The 27528-nt window shown below is 34.7% G+C and overlaps 1 protein-coding gene across 1 annotated transcript; it reads right to left on the reverse strand.

Moving 5' to 3' along the window:
- Positions 1-5944: 5944 nt before the first annotated feature.
- LOC123540267 (adenylate kinase-like) lies at positions 5945-27390 on the reverse strand. The gene is made up of 6 exons (XM_045325142.2): positions 27229-27390; positions 20922-20970; positions 13428-13499; positions 11650-11768; positions 9892-10059; positions 5945-7512 (listed from the first exon to the last, which is right to left on the reverse strand). The coding sequence occupies exons 1-6, from the start codon at positions 27301-27303 to the stop codon at positions 7261-7263; spliced, it is 735 nt and encodes a 244-aa protein (XP_045181077.1). The 5' UTR covers positions 27304-27390; the 3' UTR covers positions 5945-7260.
- Positions 27391-27528: the final 138 nt, after the last annotated feature.

The raw sequence follows: 27528 nt of genomic DNA on the forward strand, positions 1-27528 counted from the left end.
CAGAGCGGACACGAAACAAACTGATATGACTTTTGACCCCTAAGTGCGACCTTGACCTTGAAGCAAATCATCCGGAACATGCGCTCTGCACGTCGTCTCGGTGTGGTGAACATTTGTGTCAAGTTTCTTTGAAATCCTTTAAGGGGTTAAAGAGCAGACACGAAATTGCTAACGGACTGACGGACGGACAGACGGACACCGGGGGTACAACATAATACGTCCCTTTGGGCGTATAAAAACTTTGATATGCAAAACAAAAATTTGGATGACAAACATACAGACAAGGGCAAATCGAAGTACACTGTTATTTCACCTCTAAGCCCGACCTTGACCTTTTAAGATCTGTTGCACATAACAGCTTTCTCATTATGGGGCATGTTTTTGCTAAGGAATATTTTAATCCCTTAACAGATGGCAGTGTTACCAACAAGACACAAAACAAACTTAGTTTTTTTTATCTCAGTGTATGACCATGACCTTTAAGTTAGGGATCAAGAACTCTGAACTTGTGTAGGACACATGTCATTACTAGTATGGGGAATAGTTATGCCCAGTTATATTATAACCCTTACCCTGCTAAATTTCTATAAATAGAAACGTGGAAAATCCACGAAAACCAGTTTTTCATTGCATCGAGCCAACAGGTTCTTTAAATGAATGGTCATATTCTATTATACATGTCTGATTGCATCCAATCATGCCATTCAGAAGTACAGGTATAAGAAAAGTACATGTGACATTTCCCTATGTAATTTATGATTCTTTAAATAAAAGCTACCTAATAGGTGCACCCAAACTAAAGATATTGAGTATAAACAAGTTTTCTGTTTTTAGTAACAGTGACCCAAAATACAATCCAAAGCCAATTCTTATATTTAAAGTTATAAACTCGAAACCAGCCCTTTGATTATCAAACTGAAAGGAATATCTAGTTTTATTATAACTATGACCATATTTTTCTATTTTTAGTTATAAATGTCACCAAAAAAAACGAAAAAAGAAAAAAAAAAAAAGATTTTTGGATCCGACACCCTTCCATTCCACAGCACAAAAGTCTATTTTTTTATTTCAAGTATGACTCCTTTTTTTCTATTTTAAGTTACAATAACCTTGACCCTGATCCAAGTGACCTCAAATACATTTCCAACCTTTTGTGTTTGATAAAAGCTATCTACACACAAAGTATACTGACAATAAGTGTACCCAAACTAATGATATTGAGTGGAAGCCATTTTTTTCTAATTTTAGTAACAGTAACTCCAAATATCATTCAAAGCTACTTTTTCAGATAAGCTTGCTGTACTTAAATTTTGGTGGCAGTAAGTAAGTCTAAACTAAAATTATAACACGGAAACCACATTTTTGATGATCACATTGAGAAAAAAAATCTATTTTTAGAGAAACAAAATCTATTTTTAGTAACTGTGACCTTGACCTTTACCAAAATGGCATTAAAATGACCATTTTTATCACCAAAAAGAAAAAAGAAAAATTTTTTTTGGATCTCAGTAGGATTTGAACCGACGCCTTTCCATCCCACTGGCTAAAAAGTACATGTAGCTTTTGGCCCAGTGCTCTAGACCACTGCGCCACTGTGGAACTTTCTAAGTGTGAAGGTTAAATAAGTTATCCAGACCTTGAACTTGACCCCATATACAATCCCAACCTTGGTTTTTCTATGCCAAGTTTAATGTCAATACATCAATGCTAACTAAAGTTATTGAGTCGAAACCAGTTTTTCTATTTTTAGCAACAGTAACCTTGACCTTGATCCAAATGCAGTTCCAACCTTTGTCACCTTACCATCTATCTAAAAGCCAAGTTTGTTCCAAACTAAAGTCATTGTGCAGAAACCAAGTTTTACGCCCGCACACCCGCCCACTGTTTGAAGCCCGCCCATCAAACGACATACCCAAATCTAATTACCGTTTTAAACCTGGTTAAAAAGTATTGAATTTCAATTTTTATAACATTTCATTTTGATATTGGTGGGAAAATATAAGAAACAAGGAGCTGCATTCAATAAACGCTTGATGCCCCCGGTGGCATCCTTGCTGATACAAAGCAACCTAAGTCCAAAACGAGGTCAAGGTCAAACTGAGGTCAGGTGATGTTGAAGAAGAGGAATGGTCACAGGTTACATCTGCATTAGTATCAAGTCGTTCTAGTAATGGGTATTGATGCTAGACGAAACGGTCCCATTTGGTTAACCAAAAGATGGCCCATATTAACCTAAGTCCAAAATGAGGTCAAGGTCAAGGTCAAACGAAGGTCAGGTGATGTCTGAAGATGAGGAATGGTCACAGGTTACATCTGCATTAGTATCAAGTCATTCTAGTAAGGGGTATTGATGCTAGACGGAACGGTCCCATTTGGTTAACCTAGAGATGGCCCATATAAAGCAACCTAAGTCCAAAATGAGGTCAAGGTCAGGTGATGTCTGTAGATGAGGAATGGTCACAGGTTACATGTGCATAAGTATCAAGTCATTCTAGTGAGGGGTATTGATGCTAGACGAAACGGTCCCATTTGGTTAATCTCGTACAGACGGACAGGACGATCACTATATGCCCCTGCATCAGTAGATGCCGGGGGCATAAAAATGTAAGAAATCATCATATTAAAGGGAAGTAATTTTGAAGAAAATACACCAACAATCTTTTTTAATTGGGTCCATAAGACACATGACCTGATATAAAAATATTTTACAGACTGGACAGGAAAAGATAAATGTTTACTTTTGACCTCAAGGTGTGACCTTGACCTTTGCCCTAGGGGTCTGGGTATGGCACATGACGTATTGGCTCATTATGGTGACATTTCTGTCAAGTAATATTAAAATCCCTAAATTGATGACAAAGGAAAAAAGATCCTATTGACCTTTGACCTCCGACAGTGACCTTTGAATTAGGGATAAGGGGTTGCATAAGACAAATTGTCTCATCATAGAAAACATTTGTGCTCAGTAATATTAAAATCCCTTCATGGACGGCAGTAGGAAAAAAACCTTATCGACATTTGACCTCCAAATGTGACCTTGACCTAGTTAGGGGTCTGGGTGTTGCGCACAACAAAATTGTCATCATGGGGTACAGTTGTGCCAAGTAATATTAAAATCCCTTTAAGGATTGTCGAGTTCAGACCAGACAGGAAAAAAGCCCTTTTGGTTTTGACTTCAAAGTGTGACATAAACCTTCCAGCTAAGGGTCTGGGTTTTGCGCATGACACATTGTCGCATCCAGGTGAATATTTGTGCCAGCTGATATTCAAATCCTGTTTTGCATGACAAAGTTATAAACTGGACAGGAAAGAACCCCTATTGACATTTGATCTCCAAGTGTGACCTTGATCTTTAAGCTAGGGTTCTGTGTGTTTTACATGGCACATCATCTCATCATGGGGAACATTTATGCCAAGTTATATTGTAATCCCTTGATGGATGACAGAGTTTTGGACGGACACAAAACAGACCCTGATCATGCCACGTTAACATTAACAAGTGTAACCTTGACCTTTGAGCTAGGGGTCTGAAAGTTGTGCATGACACATCAACTTATTATAGGGTACATTTTTGCCAAGTAATATTAAAACTTTTTCACCGATGGCAGAGTTATGGACTGGACACGTCATCTCATCATGGGGAACATTAGTGCAGCGTAATATTATGGACTGCCAAATATTATGAACATTTGACTGCCAATTGTGACCTTGACCTTTGAGCTAGGGGTTTGAAAATTGTGCATTGTCTTATAATGTGGTACATTTGTGCAAAGTAATATCGAAATCCCTTCATGGATGACAGAGTTATGGATCGGACACAAAATTGTGGACAGACAGAATGACCGACAGAAAAGCGCATTCCCTATAGTCCCCGAAACTGGTTTTCAACCAGTAGAGGAGTAACAAGAGATCACAGAGTGATCTTGGCGCCCACCAATGTGCCATTTTTGAGTGTTCCAAATTTCAAGACTTATTGACTAGCTCAAGGTCAAATTTCATTTCCGTACACAACACAAACCTATGCATGTGGTCCAAATTTGAAGCCTGTACCTTCAAAAATGTGAAAGTAGGTCACTAGGTCAATGTCAAGGTCAAAGTTTGTTTCGTTACACAAAACTATGCATGTGGTCCTAAATTTGAAGCCTGTAGCTACAGAAATGTGAAAGTAGGTCACTAGGTTATTCTTAAGGTCAAATTTCATTTCGGTACACAAAACTATGCAAGTGGTCCAAATTTGAAGGCTGTAGCTTGAGAAATGTAACAGTAGGTCACTAGGTCATAATCCAGGTCAAATTTTACTTTGGAATACAAAACTATGCATGTGGTCCAAATTTGAAGCCTGTACCTTCAAAAATGTGAAAGTAGGTCACTAGGTCAATGTCAAGGTCAAAGTTTGTTTCGGTACACAAAACTATGCATGTGGTCCAAATTTGAAGGCTGTAGCTTGAGAAATGTAAAAGTAGGTCACTAGGTCAAAATCAAGGTCAAATTTTATTTCGGAATACAAAACTATGCATGTGGTCCAAATTTGAAGCCTGTACCTTAAAAATGTGAAAGTAGGTCACTAGGTCAATGTAAAGGTCAAAGGTCATTTCAGTACACAAAACTATGCAAGTGGTTCAAATCTGAAGGCTGTAGCTTGAGAAATGTAAAAGTAGGTCACTAGGTCAAAATCAAGGTCAAATTTTATTTCAGAATACAAAACTATGCATGTGGTCCAAATTTGAAGCCTGTACCTTCAAAAATGTGAAAGTAGGTCACTAGGTCAATGTCAAGGTCAAAGTTTTTTTCGGTACACAAAACTATGCATGTAGTCCAAATTTGAAGGCTGTAGCTTGAGAAATGTAAAAGTAGGTCACTAGGTCAAAATCGATGTCAAATTTCATTTTTAAACACGAAACTATGCATATGGTCCAAATTTGATGCCTTACCTTCAAAAATGTGAAAGTAGGTCACTAGGTCAAAAAAAAGGTCAAAGTTTTTTCCAGTGCACAAAATTATGCATGTGGTCCAAATTTGAAGGCTGTAGCTACAGAAATGTGAAAGTAGGTCACTAGGTCAAAATCAAGGTCAACTCATGTCAAGGTTCATCTTGCCACTCAAAAATATACATGTGGTCCAAGTTTGAATGTTGTAGTTACTGACAAGAACATTTTAAAAGCTTTTTCCCTATATAAGTCTATATGAAGCATGTGACCCCCGGGGCGGGGCCATATTTAACCCTAGGAGGATAATTTGAACAAACTTGGTAGAGAACCACTAGATGATGCTACATTACAAGTATCAAAGCCCTAGGCTTTGTGGTTTGGACAAGAAGATTTTCAAAGTTTTTCCCTATATAAGTCTATGTAAACCATATGACCCCCAGGGCGGGGCCATATTTGACCCTAGGGGGATAATTTGAACAATCTTAGTTGAAGACCACTAGATGATGTCACATACAAAATATCAAAGCCCTAGGCCCTGTGGTTTTGGACAAGAGGTTATTCAAAGTTTTTCCCTATATAAGTCTATATAAACCATGTGACCCCCAGGGCGGGGCCATATTTGACCCCAGAGAAATAATTTGAATCATCTTGGTAGAGGACCAATAGATGATGCTTCATACCAAATATCAAAGCCCTAGGCTCTGTGGTTTTGGACAAGGTTTTCAAAGTTTTTCCCTATATAAATCTATATAAATTATAGAAATAAACAAAGGGCCATAACTCACTCATCAATTGTTGAACCAGTCTGATTTTCAGGGGGACACAACTAGGGTACCAATACATCATTCTGACAAAGTTTGGTCAAAATCCCCCCAGTAGTTTCTGAGGAGATGCGATAACGAGAAATTGTTAACGGACGGACGGACGGAATGACGGACGGACGGACCACGGACGCAGAGTGATTTTAATAGCCCACCATCTGATGATGGTGGGCTAATAAATCACAAAACAGTAGATTTCATTTTCCATTTATTTCTGGTTACTATTTTGGTACAGTACACAATAATGTATACTAAACAAGGATATAACAAAATGGGTATTACTAGTATTCCAGTAGTAAATGATGTATTTGTTACATGTGACAAGTTGATTACAAAATGGTTATTATTCAAGGTAGATGATTTGACTGATAAACCAAAAATGTGCAACTGAGATCCGTCAACTTTCTATAAACCACATCCTATAATTTCAATATATATATATAGAGTAAGCAGGCCTTCTGCGATCAGACAGATGGAATGCGAGAGAAACCGGCCTCAAATATTTATTCAGTAAAGGTCTGATAAACTGTTAAGTAGATGAATGTAACTGAAAGGAGTTAAAGGTGGAATGTAAAATACTGGGGAAGAAATAATGAGACCAATGGCAATTTCCTCAAAAATATAGCAGATGACAGTTACTTGGTAATTGCTTGAATACATTTATAACAAAATCATCTCCCTGATATATAACTTAAAACTGCATTTAAAAAGAAAAACATGAAAGATTTTTACAAATAATTCCTTTGGATAAACTTCTGCAGCTTATAAAATGCACAAAATCAACAACACCCCCCAAAAAATTGTTAATTCATTTAATATGTGAGTGATGCTGTTTGATTTCTACACTTCAGGTCAGAATTTCACATTTTCAGTTTTTGTTGAATTGCTTTTATATAAGTTTTCCTCACACTAAAAATCTGTGAATTTAATAAAACCGTATTCCATTACTTACTACAGACTATCAATAAACAGTATAATACAACTTAGACAGATATCGTTTCAATTGGGTACATCTGTACTTGAAAGCCTAGAAGAAAACACATTGCAACATAATTAATTACATGGCATTTTATTAGAGGTTAATTTGAGCCTTATTCAACTTTTAAAACTATCATTCACATAACTTGTTTAAAGGCAAAGGTACAAGGAAATGTGTACAAGTTAGTTGAAAATTGGATGAATATTAGGCAGGAAGGTGATAAAAAACAGTTTTCTAGATGAAAATAACATTTCATATACTTCTTCAAAAGTTTAAAATCTGTAAAATTACAAGAACATGTGAAAGAATCCCTATATAGAAGAAAGTGTAGTCTGACAAATAAACTAACAAAAGTCCTAAAACAATATGTAGTTATATTTTCTTTGGTTTATAGTTAATGTCAGTAGTTAAAAGCATCAAGGAAAATCTATGTGGTAATACATTATAGTAAAACTATGTAATTTTCTTTAATTTATATCATTTCATTAAACCTTAACATTGTTTTTTATATATAATAGTAAAAACTGTATTTCTACTGGCTTTTACTGAAAGAAAACTGTCCAAGAGCACCTTTGAACAATTTAGAAATGAAAGTTTCCGCTATACCAGTTAGGATTTGAGCTTTTACTATCTGCGTAGGTTTATCGGCGTCTATTGTCGTTAGAACGCCCTTTTTGCTATAGTAATCAACCAGTGGTTCAGTCTGCTCACTGTATACCTCTAACCGTTTCATCAGTTTTTCCTCTGTGTCATCCGAGCGGCGAATCAGTGGTTCCCCAGTAACCTGAAATACAGATCAGAATTTGACACTTGCAAAAGACTGTGATTAACATATTTTACAAAGTTATACCAAATTCTAACATGCTTTTCTTTGTTAAAACACTCTTACATTAGAATGACCTTACGTTAACGTGTGGTGACGTCAATGTTTTTGTAACGACCAAGAAAGAGCGCTACTATATTTTATCTACTGTTTTAGATTAAGGGCATATTAGAATCGAAGTAATTTATAACAAAACTGTGTTTTAACACTATTTATACACTTGGGAGGTAATACGTCGTACAAATAATTTCACTTGGGCTGCGCCCTCGTGAAATTCTTGAACCCAACGTATAACCGCCCATCGTGTATAAATAGTGTTAAAACACTCTTTTGCTATAAATTATTTCTTAAGGATAACATGGTGTAATAGCCATATTTCATATCTTGTAACTGGATGGTAATATTTAAATGAAATTTGGTCACTTTAAAGACATTCAAAATTAAAAACGTTTCACCGAGAAATTTTTCAAATTTTATCATTTTTGGGGGAGATAATCGGTATTGAAGTTAACATTGATGCCTATGGGAAATATATAATTTCTTTGATTATAAGAATCTGAAATTGAGTTTTGAGAAAATTTTGTGGTAGAAAACTGCATTACATGATTCTGATACAAATATCAAAAAGAAATCTAAAATTTCCCGTAGGGAAAAAGAGAAAATTAGTTTTTTCTAGTTTTCAGGGGAGATAACTCATGAAAAACCAAAATTGTCAGGGGAGGTAATCTAAAGGAAATTTTTGAGAACTTCTGTCACTATATAACTTGTCAATATGCACCTTATTTCTATCGTTTGACATTTTCAAAGCTTACATTATCAAGTTGTATTTACGCTTTTGGTGAAATTGAGGCCTATTACGGGATGTCATCCTTAAAAACAACAGTTTCTCTTCATTATTTCAGTAATTCTATGTACAGAAGAAATTTGTCTTTATATATTCTCTTCTTTATATTACTATACTTGTTTTGATCTAAATCAAAGACAGAAAATTTGGCCTTGGTAACATTATTCTTAAAGAAATTTTCAGATACTTTTTTTATGAAATAGATTAAAAAGAATTAGAAAGAAGTTGTGTTTTTGATAAAATCTAGCTATAATTATTTCTATGTGATGTCACGAAAACGTGTGACAAATGGTCCTATTTATAACCTGACCATTAAACTCTTGTCATTTTATTAGGTCGTTTGATTTTTTGAAAAAAAATGATGAGTTATTGCCATCACCTGATCCTAGTCGGCGTTGCCTGGTTAAGTTTTATGTTTAGGTTAGCTTTTCTCCTAATCTATCAAAGCTATTGCTTTAAAACTTGCAACACTTCTTACCCATCAACAGCTGACTCTGTACAGCAAGAAACATAACTCCATCCTGCTTTTTGTAAGAATTACAAATGCTTTTGGACTTAGAAAATATCAGATTTCTTGGATAAGTTTTGTGTTTAGGTCAACTTTTCTCCTAAACTATCAAAGCTATTGCTTTAAAACTTGCAACACTTGTTCACCATCAAAAGTGGACTCTGTACAGCAAGAAACATAACTCCATCCTGCTTTTTGCAAGAATTGTGGCCCCTTTTGGACTTAGAAAATATTAGATTTTTTGGATACATTTTGCATTTTAGGTCAACTTTTCTCAGGGTTTTTTCTAGCTAATTTGGGAACATAGCCTATACCCCCATAATTGGGAATATGACACGTAAATGTTCCAAATTGGGAAATATTTAGTCCCATAGGATATAGTAAAGATGTGTTTAAGCACTTTCTCATACACTTGTTTCACATTGTACAACTTATGTAACATACTTCCATTACAAAATTGTCTATAATTTGGTCAATATTTGTGCAATTTTGATGAAATTTTTTTCAGAATGTAGATTGGGAATTTTTGCACTCATTTTGGGAAAAATACATACTTTTTGGCAATGGGAATATAGCCAAATAACGGCTATAAAAACGGCCGCTATAAAAACAGCCCAAAAAAACCCTGCTCAATAATGGTCAAAGCTATTGCTTTAAAACTTGGAGCAGTTATTTACCATTAAAAGCTGACTCTGCACAGCAAGTACCATAACTCTACATTGTCTATAGTACTAAAATTTTAGATCGAAATTTTGCAGACACTTTAAAGTTTTGTTTTTTTTCAATTTGTGAAACAGTGAACCATTCTGATATACAGCCTCTACCAATACAAACACTCTCAGCATGACTAAAATGTGTTTGTTGAACACAGGCTGCTGTTGCAGCAAAGTAAACTGACTGAGAAATTTATCTAATGGAAAAGAAAATTCTTTGTTGAGAGATGTTTTCTCTTTAGATGTGTCATTAACAAAGATCATACTGTACTTACATCATCTTTCATTGGTCTTTTAGGCGGACTGAAGTCTACATGATACATTCTACCGCTGGCAGGGTGAACAAGACGACCACATATCCTCTTCACCAATACACTGCTGCTGATTTTAAATTCCAGAACAGACATAAGGGAAGTGTTTCTCTTATCTAACAAGTTATCAAGCTGTAAAGAAAAGATGATATCATAATAACTATTTGATTGACATTGTTTTTCAAACTTCTTCATAATCATACAAGAGTTATATAGTCGTACATCATTTCCAAGGCCTACATCAGTGACACTGTAAGAGTTTACCCTTACTGATTTCTGAATATGGGGTTGAAGTTTACTCTTTCTTAGCCATCAGTGATTCCACTTAGTTATGAGACACATGATTCTATTTGTTTTGTTTGTTCGGAAGATGTGGAAGTGGTTTCCACTAGCCAATATTTTCCTTTCATCTTCAAATAAAATCTATCAACCTACCATTCTGATCATACCAGTAACAGCAAAGAATTAATTTATATATTTAGTTATATACAAACATAGTTTTAATAACCAGTGTAGATTCTACAGCTTTTTTGTTGAATACGATAGTGGCTACAGCTTTTTGCAATTAAGTATAATTAACTGGCAGAAAACTGCAACCTTTACTGTTAACAACTCCTTAAAATATAGACATCACACGCTTGAGACTCAGCAAGTAAGCAATAGTAGATGGTAAGACCTTTGGTATGCAAGAATTACTGAGTGTGAGTAAATGAGTAATGCAATAACAGAGGCATTTCGGGGCCATATAAGGCAATATGCCTCAATATATTACTGACCTTTCTTTTTAAGTGTACATTTTATAATGCATTTTCTCTGTACTGGTTTCCCAGTAGTTTCCGGACCCAAGTAGTTTTCCGGACCTTTTCTATTTCGTGCTGTATAGACCTTATGCCGTCGTAAAGCATCCAGGTAACAATGTCATATCATCTAGACTTTTGTTGCCTTTACATAGCAGCGAAAACCTAGCATTACCATTATTTATTATTTGAATATCCCAGTTGTTTTAACTTACTTTGATGTAATTATTTACACATGCGATTGTCAACTGCAGGGGAATTCCACTTACAGTGCGCATACGCAGAAATTGAGGCCCCTTGAAGGTAAACATCAGTCAATTGCTGCTCCCATTTGCAGGCGATACAGTGAAAACATTCCGGTAGTAATAAAATAAAACAAAGAAAGTCAGAAAAATCAACCTATTCACTATACTGCGGCATTAAATTATCGACTAAAAATGGGGAACCAAAATAGACGGGTATTTACCTAAGATATCATAGATCAATCAAATGTTTAGCAGCAGTGTCCATGCCTGAGTGGTCAGGGCGTTAAACTACCAATTTTGAGACCATTCTTGTTCTTTTTATTTAAAAATTTAAATTATATTAAAAGGTCTTCATTTCTTTTTTTTTGTAGTATTACCAGTTCTCTCAATACGTTCCGTCATTTTAGCGTGACGTTGCAAACGTCATTCAAGCGTAATTAGACGTAACTGTAATGAGCGTATTACAAATCTAGTATTTGTTAAATTCTTGAAAATATTCTTTTCAAATCATCATCACGCCTTAGAATTATGTTTTAATTTTATGTTTCTACCATTTTTTGTTTGAAGTTACTGGCAAAACATAGCGATTTCGGTCCGGAAACTACTGGGAAACCAGTATTGTAAAGGCTCTAGCCCCATGCCCTAATCAGAGGGAAAAAACACTATTGAATTCAACTTACAGCTTTAGCCTGTGTAACTGTCCTAGGAAATCCATCGAGGACGAAGCCATGGCTACATTTAGGTTTACCGAGGTTACTGTCTATTAGATCAATCACGAGCTGATCAGATACCAGCTGACCTGTAACATCAATATAATATATTATAAAGGCTGAGTGAACTCTAAAACATCTGAAGATATTAATTGTAATTTTATACATCAATAATATCAGCTGTAGAATACTGACAAGGGCTCCCCCTGTGACCAAGTGGTTAAGTTGCGGACTCTGAATCACTTGCCCCTCACTGATGAGGGTTTGAGGTGCAGAATTCTTCATACAAAGATGCCATCTAGTTGGCTTACAGAAGGTTGGTGGTTCTACGAAGGTGTCTGCCCCTGATGAAATAATGCCTGTAGGAACACCTCGGGTCTGTCTCCACCATCAAAAGCTGAAAAAGTCTATATATGAGCTGCACCATGAGGAAACCAACATAGTGCATTTGCAACCAACATGGATCCAGACCAGTCTGCGCATCCACAGTATGGTCAGGATCCATGCTGTTTGCTTTCTAAACCTATTGCAATTAGAGAAACCGTTAGCAAACAGCATGGATCCAGACCAGCCTGCGCATCCGCAGTCTGGTCAGGATCCATGTTGGTCGCAAATGCACTATGTTGGTTTTCTCATGGTGCGGCTCATATGACCTCAACTGTGTCGGTGTGACTCTAAACCGGGACCAGTGCAAAAGATCAGCCTGCACGGATCTGCACTGTTTGCTATTCAGTCAGTAAATTTTCAGTGAACTCCCCTTTGAACAACTAGAGCTATCACTAGAGGTGATGAATGTACCCCCCGCATGTACTGACACAGTACATTGCAATTTGATGCACACAAGATTGCATAATTATGTGGACTGTATGTATATAGACTGTATGTATACAGTATAGTAACAAAAAATAAAGTCCCATAACTATGCAGAATATTTATCTAAAAGAACGTAACATGCACCATGCACAACTAGGGTTGGTACTAATCACTTGTGTGAAGTTTCATTAAATTGTGTGCAAGGGTTCGGAAGATTTATAGGCGCGCACAAGATTGCATATGCAGACTGTATGTACATAGTATGTTAACAAGAAACAAAGTCCCATAACTCTGCAAAATTTTTTTCTGAAAGAACCTAACATGTCCCATGCACAACTACTGTTGTTCCTGATCACTTGTGTGAAGTTTCATTAAATTGTGTCAAGGGGATGAGGAGAGATGGTGCGCACAAGATTGTGTCTATGTATATAGTATAGTAACAAAAAACAAAGTCCCGTAACTCTGCAATTTTTTTTTTGAAAGAACCTAACATGCCCTATGCAAAACTACTGTTGTTACTGATCACTTGTGTGAAGTTCCATTAAACTGTGTCAAGGGGATGAGGAGAGATGGTGCGCACAAGATTGTGTCTATGGACGGACAGACAGACAACCTGAAACCAGTATACCCCCCCTTACAACTTTGATGTCGGGGGTACAATAAGAGATACTGTCCAAATTGAATGACGGATCAGTCCATTTTAGAGATTTAGCAGCGTTAATGTTAATAAGAAAATTCCATCCTCAATACACCACCAAGTGACACACATTGTACTCTGAATTTTCATTTAAAAATCCGAGGTAATGTACAGACTTGTGTATATAGAAAACACTTGAAATAAGAACTGTTCATCTCATAATACATATAATAACAACATACAGATATTTTATTAAACAAAATGTGATAGCAAAACAAGACATTCTAGTTTGACTAACCTGCATCCATAACTTTCTTCAGTTCTTTACCAAGTGACGAGCCTGATGATACCTCTGCCCGCAACATGTCACCTGTAATTAAACATATCTCAATAAAATTAGCCTGTAATTGAAAAGAAAATTAAAGTACAAGTTAAAATGACCACATATTTTTGGTAAAAATCAAGTCCTCTTAAGTCTATTAGTACTTGTATATGAGCCGTGCCATGGGAAAACCAACATAGTGGGTATGCGACCAGCATGGATCCAGACCAGCCTGCGCATCCGCGCAGTCTGGTCAGGATCCATGCTGTTCGCTTACAGTTTCTCCAATTCCAATAGGCTTTAAAAGCGAACAGCATGGAGCCTGACCAGACTGCGCGGATGCGCAGGCTGGTCTGGATCCATGCTGGTCGCATACCCACTATGTTGGTTTTCTCATGGCATGGCTCATATATGAAAGAGGACTTGGGTAAAATCTAATTGGCAAATTTAGTTTGCACAGTACGCCTTTAATGCTCCTTTTTGTTAGTTATTTAAGTCATACTGAGATTAAATAGTGACTTTCATCTTAAACATGTTCCATCCCTAGGTGTCCCTCTGGTTATAATACAAGGAACTTGCTCTACCGTAAGATGCAACTCCAACCATCATTTTAGAAACTTGCTCCACCCCCATGTCCACCTCATTAAAGGAATTTGCTCTATCACAAGACGCGCCTCCAGCTATTATTTACGAAACTTGCTTCAACCCCCTGAGGTACCTCCAGTCATTATTTTGGAAACAGCCTTCTGCAAGCTAGCTCAATGACTTGCTAACATGAAGAGCAAAGCAAAGCTCTAATTCTGAACTGTGGAGGAAGGACCTTTAACTTACAACTCGGCCTCAGAGCCCCCTCTACAATGTAAATCAAAAGCTGTTTAATGACTATTTGAAGCCTTAGCAAAATTTTCGAAGTTGACAAACAAGGGGGGTATTCGATCTACTCCTTACCATGGAAAAAAAATGGCGGCCAAAACTGAAAATGTGAGTTTTTCTTACTTTTTTGCTTTTTCAAGGATATCTAGACAATAACACATGTCTATCAACCTGCTCCACGGTTTTCTCCATCTACCGGTACCTTTCACTTTGGAAACAGCACTTTAATTTGTCTGGAATGCTGGTCATGAAATTCGAATCGATGGAAAATTCTCCGGTAAACACGGGATAAGGAATAGTGCGACTTGCAAAAATGGTCTTTTTACATAATATACCGCAGGTTGTAAGCTATTTTTCTGATTTGAAGGAATATTTCCACATATTTATCTAATACTGTTAGTTTTGAGCAGATCACAGTTCGTATTTTCAAAAAAACACAATTTTTGTCCGATGGTAAGGAACAGTGTGCGAAAATTAGAGGATAAGGTGCAGTGCATTTTTTTCAAACGGATTTTACAGTTTTCTCTCATCATTTCTGAGATGACCAGTTGACATTTTTATACCATGTAATAATTAAAGAGGTCTGAATCGTGACCCTGGCTGTTAAACTACACTAAAATTGTAGATGAACCATAGTGTAAACCCTCCTATCGTTAAGTTTTAAATGACGAGCAATCGAGTGTTCCTTATCGTGGTTGTTTAAAAATAGGCTGCGGAAGCAAATTAAACATACTATAATTCCAATGAATATGTGTTTATACTTGTTACCTTATGTCAAGATGATTTATCATATCCATAATCCAAAAAATGTACAAAAGACAATTTAAAATGATACATACGTTACTGGCGCCGTGCCAAGTTTTATACAAAAATTCACAACGCTTGACTGCTTTTATAGTTAATGACGGATTTTTTAGTAAATGCAAAGAATACATGTTCCCTAATTATTAATAACTGCATCATAATATGTATGTTTGTGTTTTTACGATTCCTAAACAATAAAACAGATATGACGCCAATGAAGGAATACTTTGGTTATGGATCTATCCTACTATGAATATATGAGCTTGACATATAAAGAATATCGTTTTTATGTCTTTATAGGTTATTTCTAGTTTTGTTTCAACTACATGTTATAACATTTGATACAAGATATACTTAGTAGTGATATATTTTTCACTTAAACTTTCCTTATGTAAAGATTCCACTTTCTATGATACAAACGTTACATTTATTCTAAGACACTGAAAATCACAGCAGTTCATGTTGAACTAAGAGTAGTTTTTTTATGCCAAAACAGTATATGCATTTTCAATACATCAATCATTTGTCTGTTATGAAGCAGAGGTCCTTCTTAATTTAAATGGCATAAGAAATGGCAAAATGAAACGTGATCGATACAAACGTTACCAATCTTATTTAAAATAACATAAACAAGAAAGTGTCACTCAGTTTTAATTGACAGTGTCATCAGTTTGTATCGTCTATGTCGTAAGATGCAGATTTCACACAGGTTAAGTCGCACATTTGTCCCTGAAGACGTGTTTTCTTTTTCTGAAAATGTTCAATGGGCTCCGCCGGTAATGTTCGGTTTAAATAGGAAGCTTATAATAAAGTAAAACCTATTTGTGATATATGACAATTATATTTTTTGTTTCAATTAAATTTATGTTGTTGTACAATTGAGTACGCCAATAAACACATTACAAATTATTGATACATACGTTACGTATGGTAACGTATTATCCTTTCATGCTGATATATTACTTTTTATACAACATGAGGCTTCTTTTATTTTTGAAGTCAAGGTTCCAAGATAATACGCTCAGGCGTTTTAATTTGCTAAAAATTTTGTTTTTATCACTATTTTTGTTTAAAACACGTCATGCAAATTCTATTTTTAAAATCTGATAATATATGCTTTAATATTAATTTCTTGCTAAAAAGTTTTGTTTACAGAATTGTCGTATGTCATAGTGTTTTTAGCATAAAGTACATGTTTAACATATTTTTGAATACAAATGAATGGAAACAGCATACCCGTGGTACCCATAGCACAGTGATCGGTAACGTATGTATCAATACATAGGTTATTGGTGTATCACTGTTGACTTGTGGTGGGTTGCACATCAGGTTAACATTATTGTAACATCAAGGGCTAAAATCTGAAAGGTGTATCGAGAATGTGAGAAGGCTAAAGACAGTGCGCTACTTTAAAAAGAGAGAATCAGACAGTGAAACTATTACCTCCCTGCTAATTATATCCTTTGGCAAACAGAAATTGGAGGAGAGAAAATAAGAAAAACAAAACGAGAAACGGACTTCGAGACTTCGAAAAAAAAACAGTACTTTTCACAAGAATGTATAATATGACATTATACATTCCCTGTGAAAATGTACCGTGTTTCTTTCGGAGTATCGAGAGTCTGTTTCTTAGTTTGTTGAATAGGCTTTGGTTGTTCGGGCGCAGGCTTTAACCGAAAAGATAGTGTTTGTAGTTTTACTAAGAACGTATGCGACCTTATATTACTTTATTTTCGTATCTATTAAAATCGATATCTTAAAACAAATCGCTGCCGTAGAACTGGTAGCTAAAGGTAAAAGAGCTAGCTTAATTACTGTTAAGGTAAAAATCTGCAAGTAAAAGGGCATAAAGTTTTGTTCCAACCGTGATATATCTTGAAATATTTTTTTAACAAGACTGTTAATATATTTGAAAAAGTCTTTACAGTAAAGACAGACTTAATAAACTGTTAACTCTGAATGAAATTTTATATGTAGAATTGTTGGTTTTTGTTGGTGCTTGGTTCATGAATGTGGTTGTACTCAAATAAAATTATCTTTTCTTCATTATTTGGAAAAGTTCTGACACGGTGACTTGTGGTTATATTTAATTTTTAATATTAGAATAAGTACTTTTTCTTTGTGCATTTCATTATATACAGCTTAAAGTGGTGTGATTCATGGATTCAGTGACAAAAGCACTTGTTATAAGAGCTGCCACTTACAAATATACAAGAGAACGAGATTATCAAAGCCGCCTTTGAAATACGAATAATTAATTTGACAATCGTAAGAAATAATTAATTTGAATAAATAAGTATTTGTGCTTTTGATTTACAATGGTCGGCTTCAATTTGATGGCAATCTTGAACACGAATTTTGATGCACGAAAATGAGTTTATTAGTTAATTTGGGATACATACGTTACCATCAGCATATTTCTGATCAGTTTTGACAAGTTTAATATGTGTTATTGTTGATTGACATAAATGTTTCCAAGAAAAGCTTGATGATTAAATGTTCTTAAATTCGTGGTATAAGATACATAATGTTGGTAAATAACAATCATATTTGCCACATATTAAGCCTTACTTGAATGTATTTTTTCTCATACCTATGTGCAATGATACTTACGTTACTTTTGTAATGCAGTTTAAGATACAAGCAGGACACATAAAATATTCAAATTGCTCTTCCAGATATATATGTTAATGCATCGTAAGAGTATATCTATGATTTTATGAGCTTATTATGTTTGCGATTTGCCTTTTGTCAATGTTTTTAAATATGTTTTGTTACAGTTAAATGATCGTTCAATAATCCACTAGCGAACTCGCGAGGTAATATTCCTTAATAACTCTAAGCCAACGTTAACTTAAAAATGTAAGAGTTAACCATAATTATGAAAGTCGTATACATAGTTATAGCTTCAACCGAATAATTTCTGGTCTTTGTATCCATAAAATCGTGAATTAGTGCGCCTAAATGTCGCATAATGTATCATTTTAACGCAAAATTACAAAGAATGCATAACACCTAAACAAGTTAAGTGGTGTTGCTGAGTTTTCACTATCTTTAGTAAAACACATTGTATTTTAAGTAGGTTTAACTTTTAATGGTTTTTTAAGACAAAAAAAATTATATTTCAACATTTTTGTAAGGCAATTGCTTGTTATTAATGACTTTGGGCGCTATACCAAATAGAAAGTTATAAATACTTAAATGTTGGCGAGGGATACTATATTAAATACTTGCTGAACTTTGGCTTTCAGTACATCACGTGTCTGATAGACAGGCGGATACCTTTTTAAATCTTACTACATTTAGCAAGAGATAGTTATAAATGATCACCAAAATATTATTGTAATAGAATTTTACTTGATTGTCTCTGAAAAGAGCAAAGTAAAAAGTTGCTTGAAGAAGTAAACTGCACCTTATCCTCTTATTTTCGTACACTGTTCCTTATCATCAGACAAAAAACTGTGTAATTTAAAATTACGACTTTTAATCGGCTCCAGACTAACCATGATGGAAATATATATTGATTCTTTTCTTCTAATTAGAAAAATAGCTCACAATTATTTGAATTATAAGGAAAAAAGACCATTTTGCTAATCGCACTATTCCTTATCCCGTGTTTACCGGAGGATTTTCCATCGATTCAAATCCCATGACCAGCATCCCAGACAAACTACAGCACTGTTTCCAATGTTAAAGGTACCGATAGATAGAAAAAACAGTGGAGCAGGTTGATAGCCATGTGTCATGGTCTAGAAATCCTTAAAAAAGATAAAAAGTAAGAAAAACTCACATTTTCAGTTTTGGCCGCCATTTTGTTTTGGTGGTAAGGAGTAGATCGAATACCCCCCTTGACAAAGGTGCATAATCTGCAAAAATGTAAACCAGTGTTGTGAAACTTGCCAGTTAGGTAATCTCATGATGCAAAAGATGTGGAAAATTTTAAAAACATTCTGGTCAAGTAGTTCCTGAGAGACATGCTTTAATGCAAAACTTGCAGAATTTTCTATGCTATAAAGATGCATAGTTTTAATAAAATAAAAGCCACAGTTATGTCATGAAAAGTCATCTAACGCTGTAAAGATTGGTGAGATGTTTGAAGGCATTTGGCCAAACAGTTTTTGAGAAATCTGCTCCCATGCAAAACTTAACCAAATGTTAAAAAGGGGCATAATTATGACAAAATAAAAGACAGAGTTGTGTAACTTATCCTGTGAAGTCATCCTAATGCCAAATACATGTGTGAAGTCTGAAAGCCTAACTTTGGCCTAGAGCTAAAGGTTGAAAAAAGTAGAGTCCAAGATTTTTTTATCTGATGAACAATGTGAACACGCTATATGGTAGATGTTGTCGCTCAACTCTTTTTATTTCTCAAAGAAATATTTTTTTTACCATACACTCATTAAAGTTGTTTTTTATTTTTCATTCCACGCCCAAATGAGTTGCATAAAATATGTTATACATAATTAACATTTTGTCGGTAATAACAAATTTAAATTGCCTATGAGGCAATAATAAAATGATCCAATAATAATGACATTACATGTTATTAAACAATGTAAAATCAATGAAAGCAGTTTATTTTGCTCAAGGCTAAAACTAATTGTCTCAAAGATTTATATGTATTGTAGACAGGTTTATTTTTCTATTTTTTAGGGTGGGTGATACAACATCAGTCATATCAATGTTCATACTATTTATTTACTGAGAGAACTTTCATTTAGGGGAAAAAATGCATGATACATGTCAGGGCATGGGGTAATTTAATGCTTGATATATATTTATTTAGTTAATCTTATAGGAAAACTGCAGGATCTGAAAGAAAGGGCTTGATACAAATTGGCCTAAAATAGTGGAAAGAAATAAAATTAAATATTCTGATAAACAAGGAGGCCTGAAATATTATGTAAATAAAGTTAAGTAACGCTAGTACATCTACAGTCTGAACACCGTGGTGAAAAGAATGTTACTAACGTTACCAGATGCGGCATCACTAATAACGTCATTTGAGCAGGAAAAGCTGTATAACACCAGAAAAACCGTGATTTTGTTTGTTATCAAGAAATAAACAATACATGTATCTTCAAAAGATAAACTTTTCATTTTTCACATGGTCATGTAGAAGAATGAATATCCTCTTTATCATGTAACAAATTTGTAAAGTTAACTGTTTGCGGATGATGAGCATTTTGCAAAATTCTGACCTCATAATTTAGGTTTTAAAGTTTTATCTATGTTATGCATTTAAAGAAACTTCCTTGTGCTCTTTAAGAAAAAGCACTAATGACTAAATTATAAAATTACTCCGAACTCAATGCATTTATTGAATAATACAAAACCAGTGTTTATCTCAGTCGGAAGTCATATTTATATTTGAGTAAAATTAAATTCAACACTGAAAACAGAATTTAAATTAGTTTTAAGTGCTAATGCACTATTCTTCTTTTTTGACGCTTGATCTGAGTATGCTCAGTGTCCAATAATTAGACTATAAGAATCTTTCACTGGTTGCAGGTGTGGATGGAAATATTTGGCTGGAGGGTAACTGTTTAGGGATCTTTAACAGGTTTTTTTTTTACCAGGAGGCGAAGGGGCCCAGGCCTGTGATTTGGGGAAAAATATAGCTCGGTATTTGGTCAAAGGGGAATAAAAAACCTGATGTAAAGTCAATTTTGGGGAAAACTGCATGGTTTAAAAGAAATTTTCTGAGGGGATGGGGCTTGTTAAATGCCCCTATTATGGAGGAAGAAAAACCCTGATTTACAATCAAAACCTTCCTACAAAATCTAAATCTACCTGTTGATAGATGACAGACATTTTCTTTTGCCTTGGTCATATCCAGTGCCTGAAATGATAAAGTTAGAAATTTAGTACCAAACTGATAGCGATGCAGATAGCGCCACTTTAAGTGACGCACAATATTCACCTGTATACAGGCTTTCAATCTATTCCCATTAGTGGGTACTGAGATTAAGGCTCCCACGTTTTCATGTTTAAATGAGTCTGTGTTGTGTTTGACTGGTAAACGTTTACAAAATTTCTAGCTGGTTAAACGCAATGGTCACCCTTCCGACCATCAAAGTCTTTCTCTGTTCATAAAACTGAACGAAACAAACCTAGATATATTATATTTGGTAAAAAGTAAGCCGCCATTTTGCCATTTGTTTGATGAAGTGATAAATTCCATTATCGAGACGGAACCATACCGTGTAAGAAAGGTGTATACAGTGCTAAATTTGATTCAATTGTTCCATTTCGCAATTTAGAAGAGCTTGAACAGTGCCAATCGTGGTGCGGAAATGTCCAAACAGCCTTAATGTTACCAAAAATTTCTGTGAATTTATGATATTTTTTCCTGTTTGACATGTTTGAGTTAAATAATGCATTTAAGATTCTGGGCCCCGGTTATAGAAGGGAAAAAGCCAGCCAGAGTCATGACTTAAGACAATAAATGATTGCCGTTTAAATGGTACCATTTTGTTACTGAATGATTGTGTAAACATTTACAAAAATGTGTAAACATGGGAGCCTTAACTCAATAACTGAGATACCAGCTTACTGTTACATACAAAAACTTAACCAAAAATGCTATGTCGAAAAAGGGGCATAACTTTGTAAAAATGCAAAGTAGTGTCATGGAACCTGTGCATTGCATGTCAGATCATTAAACAGTGAACAAGTGTGTGAAGTTTCAAACCATTCCCATCAGTGGAAACTGAGCTACAACATTACATATAAAACCAAAATTTCTAAGTAGAAAACGGGGCATAATTTTGTAATAAAGCAATTTATCACAGTGAGTAACTGTGTGAAGCTTCAATCCATTCCCACCAGTAGTTACTGAGATACCAGCTTACATACAAAAACTTAACCAAATCGGGACGCTGACGCACGGATGAGTCCAATAGCTCTACCTATTCTTTGAATAGTCAAGCTAAAAACAACCAGAAGCACAAGTACATGATGCAATCAGCATGATTTCAGTGCTGCGACTATACTCGTCAATCGCCGTATAGTTGGATAACGACGCTACTGGGGTAGAAAATATAACGCCTTTAGTCGCATTTCGACCTTAGTGGATAAACTAAAGTCATGTCCTAGATTTGACAGGTAACAAATTTATCCGGCTTTTTTAGCAAAAGTGAAATTTTTTTTAATAAAGTTCATTAAATCATACCTTAGAAAGTTTAAATTCACAAAAAATCCATAAATAATTCTTTATGGCTAGTTTTGTTTTCAAAATGATGAGTACTTCCATCATGTGACAACTGCAATGTTGGGCAAAATATTACAGACAATGGTACCTATTTGAATCTTTTATGCATAACTCATTGTCAAATGGTGTTGCATGGTACATTTTATGCCAGATTAAAAGAACAAGTTTGCCCACGGGTAGATTTTATTTATTTGGGTTTTATGGCGCACCAACACAGTATAGGTTATATGGCGCCAAACAGGACTATAAATTTTGGTCTCACATCTCATTTACATCGAAATTAAAACATGAGGTATGGAATCAAAATCTGCATACCTGCTGGAATCACAGAGTTACAGCAAAACCAAGTGTTAAGACCCTATTAGTCGCCTCTTACGACATACAAGGGTCAGGCAGTGGTTCCAATTCTTTTCATACACAGATCGTCCCAGAACCACATGGGGCTGCCCACGGGCATAATGTCGAGCCTGCCAGTGTGACCTTGACCTTAGACCTTGGGGCCTGGTTCTTGCGCATGACACTCCGTCTCATAATAGTGAACATTCATGCCAAGTAACATCAAAATCCTACCGTGCCTGAAGAAGAACTTAAATTTGACCTTTGACCTCCAACTGTGACCTTGATCTTTGAAATAAGAATATGGGGTTTGAGCATGACACTCCTTCTCATTGAAGTAAACATTCATACCAAATATAAACAAGATTGGTTCTTTCATGTCAAAGTTATGGTGTGGACAAAATCTGATGCACGCACATACACCGACCCGCCAAAAGTGACGACTAAGTCGAGCTCACTGCAAGCGGGCTTGGCAAAAATGGATTAAAAATATGTTAAATTAAAAGGTGAGTCTGTGGCATTTGATCTGACGAAATTATAGCTTGACAATTCCTGGTTAGATTTCAATATGGGGTTCGTTTCAGCTCAGAGACCAAAAACAGCATACAACATCTCTGAAGTTGAACTGTTTTAGCTAGAGTTATCTTTCCTGTGGTTATTCTAGAACAGGCTTCCTATTACTCTCATAAAGAAAAAAGCATTATTATTAACTATTCTATTACTGTAAACACTTTGTAATGTCAATAATTAACTATGTTTTCGCAAATGATGTTGCTTCAACGGTCATATACGCCTCAGTCACAATCAAATGCATTTTTTTGTTTCACTTGGGGTCAAAAATAAAAGTTTGTAAAACTCTTTTATTTTGAAATGTTAATTTACCATATACCTTGGTTCTACAAAAACAATGGTAGTTGTCCCTGTCTGATAGTTCGACAATATTTTTTTTTAGATATAAAGATGAATCTTCAGGGAAAAAATAAAACAGACATGACCATTTTTAAAGGACAGTTTTATTCAAATAACTCCTTGAGACCAAACAAAATTGTTACCACATGATAAGGTACATAAAAGTAATGTAGAAAACCCAAAAAACTAACAAATTACACAAGGATTTGTAGTTATTATCTTCTTTTGAAGTTCAAAATTCTGGAAATTTTTGTTTTCTACTTGCTTTCAGTTTTTGCATACCTTTTGAAATGCATTTATTCAACTCAAGTATGTTATTTTCTAAAAATTCAGTCATTTCTCTTTAAATAATGGTCTCATTTTTGTGATTACGGCTATGTTTGGCAGAGATATCGCAATTTTAAAACGAAAGCCGAAATTTACCCAAAAAGTCTACAGACAAGACATCATCGCCAAGTGCTTTCTACATAGGTTTTAGATGACAGTCTTTTAGTTCTGTTGAACTTTTTATGTTTAAAATGATCAAGAACAAGTAAATAACAAACAAATTTAAGAAAAGAAGTATAATTGACAGTCTTCGGAATGTGTCTTCGAATAACTGAAGGATTTGAACAACTGTGACTAAATCAAAATGTCATTATGTGACAAGATCTGTGCTATTGCTTACATAAATTAGGACTAATTATTTTCATATTTCACTATATACTAAAAATAATGATACTTGGAAGGATCCTCACTGAAATATGCTGTTAAAAATCTCCTTCAGCTTGGTGTCTACTGACAAGACATTTGACCATAATTTCTGTCTAAAAGACAGATAGTGTAATAATGTTTCTGATCAATGCTCATGCATTTAATGGGCTTAAGAACTGACCTTGCAGCCTGTTATGTACACCATTTAGACTATGTTTATTTATCTGTAATAACTTTTAACCTCAACTAAACAAAATAAACCACAATCTTCCTGAAACTGGATGGTGGAAGAAACCACCTGACTAGACTTTGTTGAGGCAAATTATTTACATGCTGTTATCAACCATATCAATCAAGAAATGGTAAAAAGTATAAACACAAAGTTTAACATGAAGAACTCTATGAGTTCATCTAAACATGTTCATTAAAGTAGAAACATTAAAAAAAGTAGGAAGAACTTGTTAAACTTATAGCTGAGAACAACATCTTAAAAAAAATTACAACTGTGTCTTAAATTTAAAACTAATGAAACAAACTCCCTTGCTGACTGCTTAAATAGCTGTATGTTGTAAAATACTCATATGACATTTATTCTGTGAGATCCATAACTCTATACTAATATTTTAAGTAGTCATGCAAAATAAAATTCCTGTGAATTTTAACCTGTTTACAGAATAATTAAATGTTCACTGTGATAAGCTTTTATCACTTAGTTCTGAGTCAGCTAATGACTTACATATTATGCTTTTTTCTTAAAATTCCCAAGATACATTCTCTTTTTCTAGCCAGTAATATTTTTTTGATTAATATTGACCTTTTTTCATTATATAAGATAGTATGACCGGAGACAAAGTTTTTTAACTGTCTTTTTATCACATTTACTTCTTTTTTCATGTTATCACCTATATTAATATTATTTTCTTGGAAAAATACTGGAACAAATGTTAGTAACTCCAATCGTAAATCAAACTATGATTTCAAATTTCTATATCTCTGCCTCTGATGCATGCGGGGAAGTTGGCAGTTACTTGCAGAGAACATGTTTGTACAGTACAGAATCAATTAACAATTGTTAAGTTACATAACTGAAATTCTGTTGAAAAAGGGCATTAAACCCCTCAAAAACAAACAAATCTAAATAGCTCTTTTTTGAAAGGGAGAAAGCTGCAAGGAGACTACGGTAATCACGTAGTAAATTGCTTGTAATTTCTTTTTTAAGATGATTTAAACTGCTTCAATTTTATGTGATTTCAGTCAGTTACAGAATAAAAGTTGATAGGCAAATGAATAGAATGAAATCTTGAAAACCGATCACCATTATATCTTGGCCCTGAACAGCACAGAAATATGCCATCTTGAGTGGATTATAACAAAATGTTTAAGTTGAAAGTGGACAGCCCACACCATGTCAAACAATAGATCCATACTCCACTAGAATATGACCAAATGTCAAATGATTTTGCTTCTATCTTCTCATTCTTTCTGTTTTACTACTAACTTGTAAAAGATTGGGTTTTTTTTTTTGCATTTCAGAGTCTCTTGATTTATTTCAAAGGTCTCTTGATTTATTTCTAAGGTCCAGTGCTGGTTTTTATTGAAAACAGAAAATATATTGAGTAGTATTTGCGCAATGTCTTGTCCGTAGACACCCTCATTGCATGCCTTGTTTTTGCCGTAACAAAGGGAGGGTTAGAAAGAAATGTATTATTCCTTTATTGATAGCTTTTAACATTTATATAAGTCATGTATAAGATTAAAACATATTCTATATCCATTGTACTTCTCAGATTCAGATTGTACACACAAGAATAAATGGGTAACATTTTGCATTTGGAAGAATTAAGTTTCATTAGAAATATATTTATTCTATATTTTGTATAAACATTAAGTGTGGTGTATCATTGAAACTTGATAAATAGCTCCAGTATGATTTTATAAATGATATTTGTCAAAAAACCTTTGTTTCTTTAGTGTCTACGGACAAGACATGTGTCTACGGACAAGACGTTTTGCAATTCAAAAACTATTTATATCTATATAACCCAGTTTAATTCCGTCTAATGTTTATCAACTTAGACACTATCCTAGCAGCTTTCATACCAACAGTGATTAAACTTTAATATTGTATCCTTCACAAAGAAAATAGGACAAAAAAATTGGCACATTTATCATTGTCTATTCAGAGTCAAATTTGAGGAGATAAGAAACTTCCACCTGAAAGAATGCTATTATTTTCAGAAGAAGGTAGACTGAAGTTCACACAGAGTCAAATAAGACAGTAAAAAAAGAATTATTTCATAATGAAATCACATTATCTGATATGAGGAAGAGCAAAAAGGCAAAATATGTAACAAAACGGCCATGTCAGTCTTCAGTACATATCTTCTGTTATGGGTGACATAGACAGTTGAAATAACTTGCAGCTAAAAGTAGACGAATTTTCCTGTAAACCAAACAGCACAAAAAGGTCTTGCTGGTTCAGGTTTTAATTAAAATGAAAAGACAAAAAGCACATTTTTTAAGGTGAAACAATATAACGCTGAATTTTGGCCTTTTTTCTGTTATTGGACAGCATGGCGTTCGTTTTATATGTACATCAGCTACCCGATAGTAGTTTTACCTGCAACTGGTTAGTGATATGTAACTCCTGAAGTGCTGAAGACAGAATATATAAACATGCACTTTTAAATTTGGGTGTGTAACATGGCACACCTAAAAAGTATGCATTTGATTGTGACTGTGGCGATAGGTGAAAAAGTTATTTTTAGTTTCTTCCACTCTAAATTTTTATCACTATATTCTTTCTCTTTTTGATTTTGACACGCAAAACGTCTACGTTCCCGCAAGGGGTTTGACGTCAACGGCAGATAGATAGAAAAATCATGCCACATGAAATAAGTTATCCGAACTCTTATGCACTTGGCAAACTGCAGCCATTCATTTCCATACCTGTGTGCCTTTCCCAGATCCTGGTGGTCCCAAGAAAATTAGATTCAAAGGCGGCAAATTGTCGTTACCCGGCATGACTGTCAGTGCCAAATAAAGGATTTTTCAATAAAATAATAAAAACCAGTGTGCCGGACGTGTCGCCTCTTTGGGATGTGCTTGATACACATTGAAAAAATAATCGAAGAAAAACAAGAATTCAGGTAATAGACCGCCAAATGTCTCCCAGAATTCCATTATGACACTGACGTGTATGACATTGTAGAAATTGAAACTTGTACTTTTTGCCACATTTTTTTTCCA

The sequence above is a fragment of the Mercenaria mercenaria genome, chromosome 16 (assembly GCF_021730395.1).
Source record: "Mercenaria mercenaria strain notata chromosome 16, MADL_Memer_1, whole genome shotgun sequence".
In the NCBI taxonomy this organism is placed as follows: Eukaryota; Metazoa; Mollusca; class Bivalvia; order Venerida; family Veneridae; genus Mercenaria; species Mercenaria mercenaria.